A 10009-nucleotide genomic window follows, 5' to 3' on the forward strand; every position below is an offset into this window, starting at 1 on the left:
TAACATGGAAATTTTGTGAAACCCAAAAAAGGAAATTTTCAACTCATCTGAAATATTTAACAAAGTAGAAGTCTACTTTAATAACCTGGTCTACTACTTTGTGTTACAAAGCACACGTAACACACTTATTCTGGCTATTAACCTAACCCTCTTTCTGCAAATTCCCTAATGTATGAAATGGTAAGCAGATCAATTAGCTCGCATTCACACCACATAGTAATCCATATAACAATTTAAAGAAACCTCAAGATGAAATATATCCAGGCTTGAAATTGTTGTGTCAGGGTTGATGGTAGGCTTTCCTTCTCTTGGATGTATAACTAAGCTGAACTCAAATTCACATATGAAATGTGATCACGTTGTGCAAGCTTCCTGAAAGAGCTTCAACTCCAGAGCTAGGTCTGCTAAAGGCCCCCTGTTCTCAGCAACAAACTTCATGCATCAAGGCAGGCAAGCATTTTTCTCTGTGCACATTATGGAGGTGCGAATTTGGAAGGACGTTGAAAAGAAAGTCTCTCCCAACAGTTAATACCAATGTGTCTGTTTTAGCAAATATCACTATGTGTTGTGTGAAAGAATGCACGTTTTTTAATCTGGAGAATAAAGATATTCATGTATTTGATGCTGAAGGCGATGGTCATGGCAGAGTTTGAGAAGTCATAAGTATAACCACATCAGAGTAGAATGTTACCTTTTGTTTCCCTTTAGAGCTCGAACGAGGGGGCTATGCGTGCAGTGATGGTAAGTAGCTTTGGTTTATTTTCTGCCATTGCTTTCTCCCATTCTTCTTCCATCCGAATAAGCAACCTGCTTCATTCTTCTACCTAAACCAAAAACATCGTCAGACTCCCCCCTCCCCAGCATAATCACAACAGAAAGAGCCCAAATATTTGGCCTGTTTCTATCTTTTTTTACAATTGATCCCTTAAAAATTGGGCCAAATCTCCCATACCTGTTTGGTGCTTGATTCTCTCCGCCCCCCCCCCCCATTTTAAACCAATTCTTCCCTCCCAAAGTGCACAGTTGCAGCAGCCACCCGACCCATCCACAGATGAAACACAATTCTCATACAAAAACTCCAGAAATGCAGAGAAAAACACAGATGCCCTCTTGGCCCCACCAGCCTGACCCAGTTGGCACTTGCAATGTTTCTCTCCTCCGGTGCATGGAGAGATCTGATAAGAGGCTGGATTGAGCCAGTCTTGTTCAATCCCCTGAGCACCTATAGAGTTAACGGAGCACCAGTCCAGGGTGCTTCCTCCACACCTTCCTTCCCCTGCCACTTTGGGGGGATTAATCCTTAGCAGAGGCTTCCCAGGAGGTCTTTATTTGACTCAGAAGCCATATAGAAAGGCTTCTACAAGGCACAGGTTGTGATTGGCTGGTTTGAAAGTCAGAGTTGTGTTTTGCAATAAAGTACCCTGGTTTGGCTCATTGTTTTCTGTCTTCCAGACTCTCCCTTACTATCAACCTGTCCCTGGTGGGCTCCGTCCTGGGATGGCTGTATATGTTCAAGGCGCAGTGCCCAAAGACAGCAATGGGTAAAGTTCCTTTGTAGGCTCACAGGAAGAGCAAGATGCTACCTTATTCAAAATAATAGTAATAAGACTATTATGTTGTTAAGGATAGCTTGCATAATCCAAATTTTGCCTTTCTTAATTTTCCTGCTTCTTCCAACTCTAAGTTATGCGGGTTAGAAATTTTGAGTTTTCTCTTCAAGCAAAACAAAATTATCCTAAAGATTGTAGCTTCAGAGCAACGGAGAAGCGAGGAGGGGGAGCAGAGCTTTCCTCTGAGATTGCTGTAAACCACCATCCCCTCCTTCCCCATTTTATTTTCCTCTTCTTCTCTCCTTCTTTGCTCCAGATTCAGTGTGGACTTTGCCATTGCAAAACACCATGGGGCCGATATTGCCTTTCACTTCAACCCTCGCTTCAAGTGGGGGAATCAAGTTGTGTTCAACACGTTTGAGTCTCGCAGGTGGCAAAAGGAAGAGAAACGCAAGATGCCCTTCCAGAAGGGCGAGGATTTTGAGGTCATCTTCATTGTCACTGAGGTCGGATACCAGGTTGGTACATGCGACAGAGGCCCCTTTGAGACTGCAGGGACCTCTTGATTCCCCCTCCAGAGTTTGCTATTTGTCTGGAATAACCCATAAACTAGATTGTATCACTAAGTTAATATTTGACCACTGTCGTAATGCAGTCACTAAAGGAGGACGGCCTGTAGCTGAATGGAAAACATTTTGGTGCAGGGGGGAAAGATGATTATCAGTGAAAAAAAAGGCCTCTCCCTTTTTACATTTATTTATTTATGACCTTTTTGACGCCTTCTGTGGCCACTCTGCTCAGCTTTCGGCTGGGATGTGTGTTTGTGTCAAGAATAAACCGATGTTTCCTGCAAATAAAATGGACGATCGCAAATGAGACTTGATTCCTTTCTGCTTGGTCCTCTGACAGATCCGGGCGAATGGGAAGCAGTTCTACATCTTCAGGCACAGAATTCCACCACAAAGTGTGCAGTTGATTAAGGTTGATGGAGACGTGGAGCTGCAGTCCGTGAATGTGACAGCAGGACCAACGGTAGGGAACATGCTACGTGTTTGCTATTGACAAGTTGGCACCTCCTGATCCTTGATCTTTCTTTTGGGAATGGACTCTGGGTTGGTTCAATCCCCATTCTGCCACTTCCTCTTTCTTTCCTCCAGTTGCTCTTCTCGTACACCTTTCTTGACCCCAAAGAATGGCTGCCACTCTGGGTCCTCAATTGCCATGGCTTACAGCAATGCCTGCCAACCAAAATAACCATCCAAGGGTGATACTGGGGTCAGCAACTCAGTCTTTTGTGATGCAGGGTTTTTCACAGCCTTGATTCAAAAAGTCAACACAACAGCCACACCAGCATCATCACCACCCCACCTATTTTGTGTGTTCATTGCACATGGAACAATAGCCTGGGCTTTGTTGGTTCCATCCAAATATTCTAACCCTAACCCTAACCCTAACCCAAAACCTAACTCTCCAAAACCAACCCAGGTGAAAAGTAACCAAGTTGAGCAAATGGTACAAAGGAAACCCAGGAATGCTTCAACTGACCTTGGGTGAATGGGTCACACAAACTCGGCTACAGCAGTCTTCTTATCTTTAAGGATACATATGGGCCACCACTAAATCTTCCTGTAAATACTCAAAAGGGGGGGGGGAAAGGGGGGGGAAAAGGGCAAGGACATCCAGGACTAGAGATTTGGGGAGGAAAAACATGGGGTTGTTAACAGCTTGTTTGGATTTCTCTCCCACCAGATAACGACCTCTCCTGAAATCTACCACTTAGTAAGTACCAAGAGACTTGCTAACCTGCTAGTCTGTCTCTCCTTAAAACGGATACTTCAGCTGACAGGGGACAGTGTCTCTTAGCCGGTATTTTAGTCCCCGGAAGGAACTAAAGGAACAGGCCTGTAGCCCAGTCGTAGGAAGGGCTGCTTCTTCTTCCTTCAAATGTACACTATATTGCCAAAAGTATTTGCTCACCTGCCTTTCCTCGCATATGAACTTACCGTAAGTGACGTCCCATTCCTAACCCATAGGGTTCAATATGACGTCGGTCCACCCTTGGCAGCTATAACAGCTTCACCTCTTCTGGGAAGGCTCTCCACAAGGTTCAGGATTGTGTTGATGGGACTTTTTGACCATTCTTCCAGAAGCGCATTTGTGAGGTCGCACACTGATGTTGGACGGGTTTACGTGGCCTACCACTTCGTGGCTGAGTTGCCGTCGTTCCCAAACACTCCCACGTTCTTTTAATACAGCTGACAGTGGACTGTGGAATATTTAGGAGCGAGGGAATTTCACGACTGGATTTGTTGCCCAGGTGGCATCCTATCACAGTCCCACCCTGGACTTCACTGAGGTCCTGAGAGCGACCCCTTCTTTCACCAATGTTTGTACCAACAGCCTGCCTGCCTAGGGACTTGATTTTATACCCCTGTGGCCATGGAAGTGATCGGAACGCCTGATTCTGATTATCTGGATGGGGGAGCGAATACGTTTGGCAATATAGTGTATATCTGTGAAGTCTGCTTGCCCTGTAGTTTGGGATTGGCTTCCCTTCAGCTTACCACCAGCAGGATCAAGGGTTTCTGGGTGTGGTGATGAAGGCAAGCCAAGTTCCCAATCTACAAAGGGAATGTGAAGATGAGGTGGCTCATGACATAAAGGCTTACGCTTTTTGTCAGAGCAGGTTTATTGGAAGTAATGAAAATATTGGTCACTTATTTGTCAAAATAAATGGGCCACCCTTTTGGATACCATTCCTCCCTCCCAGTGTGCATAGTTCCAACAAAAGTCCCACCCACCCGCCCATGAACAACGGTTCTCCCTATAAAAGCCCCAGAAATGCAGAGAAAAAGGCCAACTCTTGGTCCCACCAGCCTGTCCCTCACACTTGCAAAGTTTCTCCTTTCCTTAGGGGTTCCTCCAGTGCAGGGAGAGACCTGATAAGAGGCTGGCACCCAGCCAGTCTTGCTCAGTCCCCTGAGCACCCATAGAGTTAAAGCAGAACCGCTTCTTCCACATTCTCCCTTCCCCTGACATGTTGGGGGGATTAATCCTTAGCAGAGGCCTTCCCAGGAGGTCTTCACTTGACTCAGAAGCCACATGGGAAGGCCGATAAAAGGCAGGAGTTGTGGTTGGTTGGTTCGAAGTCAGGGTTGTGTTTTGTAGTTAAGTCATTGGTTTGGTTCATTATTTTCTTGTCTTCCAGGCTCTCCCTCATGATCAAACTGTCCTTGGTGGACTCCATCCTGGGATGTCTATATATGTGAATGGCACAGTGCCCGAAGACAGCGACGGGTAATCTTCCTTTGGAGACCCACAGGAAGAGCAAAATGCTACCTTACTCAAAATAATAGTCATAGAATTATTAGGTTGTTAATGACATAAGTATAATCCAAATTCTATGCCAAGAATAAAGCATTTCTTAACTCTTCAACTAGTTCTACTTCCTGCTTCTTTCAAGTCCAACTAAGTCCTGAGGGTTAGGAACTTGATTCTTCCCTTCAAGCAACAAACCAGAGCAAAGGAGAAGGAAGGGGCAGAACTCTACTCTGAAATGCCTGCACCCCTCATTTAATTTTCCTCTTCTTTCTTCCTCTTTCCTCTAGCTTCGCAGTGGACTTTGCCTGTTGCCAGCACAGAGGGGCTGACATTCCCTTCCACTTCAACCCTCGCTTTTTTCAGGAGGCTCTTGTGCTCAGCACATTTCAATCTCACAAGTGGACAAAGGAAGAGAAACTCCAGAACCCCTTCCAGAAGGGCAAGAATTTTGAGATCATCTTCAATGTCACTGAGGCCGAATACCAGGTTAGCACATGTGACAGAGGCTCCTTTGGGACTGCAGAGGCCCCTTCACCCCACCCCCACCCCGCCCAAATTCACCGTTTGTTTGGAATGACCCACAAATGTATTTTTATTGCAAGGTTAGTATTTCATCACTGTCATAATGCAAGCAGTTACTAAACGAGAATGGCCTGTAACTGAAAAGAAAATATTTTGGTTCAAGGGGGGAAAATGATGAAATAAAAGGCCTTTCTCTTTTTATATGTACTTAGTTTGACACTTTTGAGTCTCTTTCTGACCACCCTGCTCTCTGCTTTGGGTTATGCTTTGCACTCCTGGCAAGAATAAACTTTTTTTCCCCTGCAAAGACATTGGATGATCCCAAATGAGACGTGATTCCTGCTGCTTTTCCCTCTGGCAGATCCTGGTGAACGGGAACCCCTTCTGCAACTATAGCCACAGATTTCCGCCACAAAGTGTGCAGCTCATTAGGGTTGTTGGAGACCTGGACCTGCAGTCCCTGAATGTGATGGCAGGGCCAAAGATGGGGAGCAGCGTAAGTGTTTGTGATTGACAAGTCAGCCCCTCCTGACCTTGATCTGTTTTGGAGAATGGATTCTGGGTTGGTTCAATCCCCAGGCTGCCACTTTCTCTTTCTCCCCTCCAGCTGCTCTTCTCATACATCTTTCTTGACCCCTAAGAATGGCTGCCCCACTGGGCCCTCAGTTGTCTTGGCATACAAATCTGCATGCTAGCAAAAATAACCATCCTAGGATGATACCAGGGCCAGCAACTGAACTGGGAACCAATGTCCCTCGGGCCAAGGCCCTGCTCTCCCCTTTGCTGACGCCTGTGAAGCTGCGTTTCTCAACCTGGCAGTTTTAAGATGCATGGCCTGAACTTCCATAATGGTTTAGAAGACAACTGCCCGTCCTTGTTAACAAACACCAGCAGCCAAGAAGTGCGCAATGTTGTTTTCCTACCCTTTCTAATGTTATGATGAACCCTGGATATGGGCCACCACAAAATCTCCCTGTAAATACTCAAAAGGAAAAAAAAGAGGGGGGGGGCAGGGGGCAAGGACTTCCAGAGCTAGCGGATTTTAGAGGGAAACATGGGGTTGCTAATAGTCTGTTTGGGTTTCTCTCCCACCAGATAATGACGTCCCCTGCAATCTACCACCCAGTGAGTACCCAGCATGTCTCTCCTTACTTTTCCCAAATTTGCGGTATGGGACAGAAACCAGGAGGTCTGTGTGCATTCAAGTGGAATTCAAGGAGCCTAGTTTTTCCCAGGGTTTGGCTTTGATCATGCTTACGGTGAACAACAAGGACTAGAAACTGGAAATTTACTAAGTAATCTTCCAAATGCTTCACCAAACCTCTAAAATCAGATGGAAGGAAGAAAAGGGAACAATGAATGAGCTATTTAAGGGGAAATTAGCTTAAGGCAGAGGTGTCCAAACCTGGGAACTTTAAGACTTGTGGACTTCAACTCCCAGAATTCCCCAGCCAGCAGAGCTGGCTGGGGAATTCTGGGAGTTAAAGTCCACAAGTCTTAAAGTTCCCAAGTTTGGACACCCCTAGCTTAAGGGGAGGATGAATAACGGTCCCTTTCCCGCATGTCAAAGGCTACCGGTTCTCCGCCACTCAGAAAATCTCTAATTGCACAAGAGAAATTGGGATGGAAGGCGGCTGTTGGGTCAATGTGTAGAAAGAAAGACCAATATATTGCACCAGGAAACCAGCTCGTAGAACCAAGGTTGATGATTTCATCTATAAACTCAGTCTTTTGTGATGCAGGGTTTTTCACAGCCTGTGATTCAAAAAGTCAACACAACAGCCACACCAGCATCATCACCGCCCCACCCATTTTGTGTGTTCATTGCACATGGAACAATAGCCTGGGCTTTGTTGGTTCCATCCAAATATTCCACCTTGAATATTTTGACCACACACTGCAGGCAGCTTTATGGAGCAAACAAACCACTTGAACTTGGCCAAGGCCTGAGTTTCCTGGTTAAAGGAAGAGGTGCTTGTAACCGTCTGACATAAGATCCTGCCAGCTGCCTCCCACCCATGTTGTGGGTCTCCCACTTGGCACCCCAAGACCTAGTGGGCTGCAACTACCTTGACCTCTAACTAGCAGGGACGAGAGCCACAGGGTTGGATTGGAGAGAGTTACGTGTAACCTGGATTCTTGCCTATTTCAGCCGGTGCCCTACACAGGCGACATCCCTGGAGGTCTGGGAGCTGAGAGGACTGTCACAGTGCGAGGCACTATTCCGAAGAACGCTAAAAGGTCTCAAATCTCCTCTTTTTTTTTTGACGTGCATTTGGGGATTCGGGCAGAGGAATGGAATCGTAGCCATTGTGCATAGGTGCCTTTCTGCAGTCAGAGCCACGGGTCCCACCCTGCTGGCATCTCCCTGGCATCACACATTTCAGCCCAACTTGCCACCTGGCCCAAGAGTTAGACACTGGGACTCTGGTTGGCACAGCAAAGCACCAGTGTTAGGGCCCCTCGTAGTCCTTTCCCAGTTCATCTCTGACTCTCCTGTCTCTACACATCCACAGATTTGACCCAGAGGACAAGGAGATTAAGGGGAGTGGAAGCACAATTCTGCACAGTATAAACACAGTCTGTGGAACTCACCGCCACAAGAAGCAAGGGCTGTTAGCTTAAGGCAGGGCCCTTATTTTACTGGCCTTGCAAGGACGGAAGGCTGAGTCAACCCGGAGCACCATCGGGGTCGAACTCTAGGCTGTGGGCAATACTGCACTCTGACCTCACCATCAGGGCTCCTTAATATGTGTTTGTCTAATTTATAACTCACTGAGAGTTGGTTAAACTGTGGCAGGATGTAAATGCAATGAATAAATAAATGCCTAAAATGCTAACTAGAACTTACACATTCAGCAGCAGTCCACCAATCAATAATATTTGGAAAACAGACCTAGTCTAATATGCCTGCTTTTTTCTCTCTTTCCAAGGTTTGAAATCAACTTTATGGCTGGCCAAGATATTGCTCTGCACATTGACCTTCGCATGAAACCGTGGAGAGCTGTAGTACGCAATAGTTTTTTGAATGGCAACTGGGGAAATGAGGAACGGAACTTGACCTTTAACCCTTTCCAGACTGGACAGAACTTTAAGGTGAGTTGGCTTTGATTCCAGTGGGGAGGGGCGGAGGTCAAAAAAGTCAATGTCGCTGCCACTGCTATGAAATCGATATATTGGCCATATTTTACCTTATGCATCAGTGCGGCAGTGGTGGGTTATGACCGGTGTACCGGTGCCTGCCGGGAGCACCAGGTACCGTTCCAGTACGGTGCTCTGCAGGGCCCACCCACCTGCCTGGCTCCTTACCGGTATTTGAGCTGTTCGGGGCTTACGTGCATGAAGCATACGGCGCCTGCGCAATGCTCTGCTGAGCAGCTGGAGTGTTGCAGGCAGTAAGTAAGCACGTGCGTGCTGTGTGCATTTGTGCACATGTGCACGTGTTCATGTGGTGAACGCCCGGCCCCGTACCGATTACAAGGGGATCCGGAACCCACTACTGTTATGCGGAGAACCCTGGATTCCAGCAAAGAGCTTGGCTGGTTGCCAGCAAGAAGTCAGGGAGGTCAAGCAGTGGGAAGTGGAGAGAAGATCCAGCTGGTGACTTCCAATTACGTAAGACAGACTCCATCTTCCATAATTCCCAACTAGCACAATTTTGAAATCTGAACAGTTGGAAGGCTGGTAGGGGTGTGTGTGTGTGTTGTGTAGAAAACAGCATGGCAGTTCTGAAACACCCCCCTTAAAGTCCCCATCCCTTATATATAGGGGGTGCTTTTTGATTTTGATGCAGGCTATGGATGGTGTGGACTGAGTGCCCCCCTGCGTGGAGGGCCGTAGGTGATCCAGATGTGCTAGTTCAGCCATGTTAACATCCTTCCTCTCTTCCCAGCTCTCAATCCACTGTGACAACCATCAATTCAAGTTTTATGCCAACGACCAGCCCTTCTTCAACTACACCCATCGTTATGTCCCTAGCAAACAAATCCGCACCCTGGAGATCGATGGAGACGTGACACTTTCCTACATTAAATACTAAGCAGTGGGGGGCGGGGGGAGTGATCAGTAGTAGCATAGACCCCCCTCTTCTATCTCCCTCTGTCTGCCAGTAGATTTAGAATTCTGTTGAATTTGAGTGGCCTACCAGTTTTAATCAATCAGACACTCAAGAATAATTTAGAATATTAAGCAACATTTTCAATAAAGCATTTGATCAATTAGAATGGTCTTGCACTTGTTTCCTGCCCCAGAGATGCTTTGGATTGATTGGGGGGAGGTCCTAGAGAGCCCCCAAAATGGCAAGCAGGGAAGGGTTCCCCCCCCCCCCCCCATGGCTCTTTCGGGGGATTCGGCCCCATTCACAAACAGTTCTGCCCTCCAGCTCTCCCCTGAAAGGGGCAGAAGGAAGAGGAAGAGCTGCTGCCCAGGCAAGTTGGGTCAGAGAAAGAGACCCGAATCCGGCCAGAGAGGACTCAGACCAGGCTGAAGAGGAAGGCAGGGAGCCCAGCCAGACTTGCATGACCCTGAAGTTGCAACCATCATGAAAGTGGCATTAATAGGCAGACATTGGTGTCCCTGCCTGGCTGCCTCACAGAACTGGCACTACAGCCACCCCC

General features: G+C 47.1%; 1 protein-coding gene across 1 annotated transcript in view; it reads left to right on the forward strand.

The window, feature by feature from the left end:
* LOC309397046 (galectin-6-like) overlaps positions 1 to 9577 on the forward strand; it is a 15029-nt gene extending 5452 nt beyond the window's left edge. The window contains exons 7-18 of the mRNA XM_081962736.1: positions 709 to 741; positions 1453 to 1541; positions 1867 to 2068; positions 2460 to 2582; positions 3300 to 3329; positions 4759 to 4847; positions 5159 to 5357; positions 5755 to 5889; positions 6489 to 6518; positions 7546 to 7634; positions 8327 to 8489; positions 9286 to 9577. Coding sequence (XP_081818862.1) covers positions 709 to 741; positions 1453 to 1541; positions 1867 to 2068; positions 2460 to 2582; positions 3300 to 3329; positions 4759 to 4847; positions 5159 to 5357; positions 5755 to 5889; positions 6489 to 6518; positions 7546 to 7634; positions 8327 to 8489; positions 9286 to 9432 — 1329 coding nt within the window. The 3' untranslated portion in view covers positions 9433 to 9577. The remainder of the gene's footprint in view (positions 1 to 708; positions 742 to 1452; positions 1542 to 1866; positions 2069 to 2459; positions 2583 to 3299; positions 3330 to 4758; positions 4848 to 5158; positions 5358 to 5754; positions 5890 to 6488; positions 6519 to 7545; positions 7635 to 8326; positions 8490 to 9285) is intronic.
* The last annotated feature ends 432 nt before the right edge of the window (positions 9578 to 10009 follow it).

This window comes from Natrix helvetica (genome assembly GCF_964273705.1).
Source record: "Natrix helvetica genome assembly, chromosome: 9".
Classification (NCBI taxonomy): domain Eukaryota; kingdom Metazoa; phylum Chordata; class Lepidosauria; order Squamata; family Natricidae; genus Natrix; species Natrix helvetica.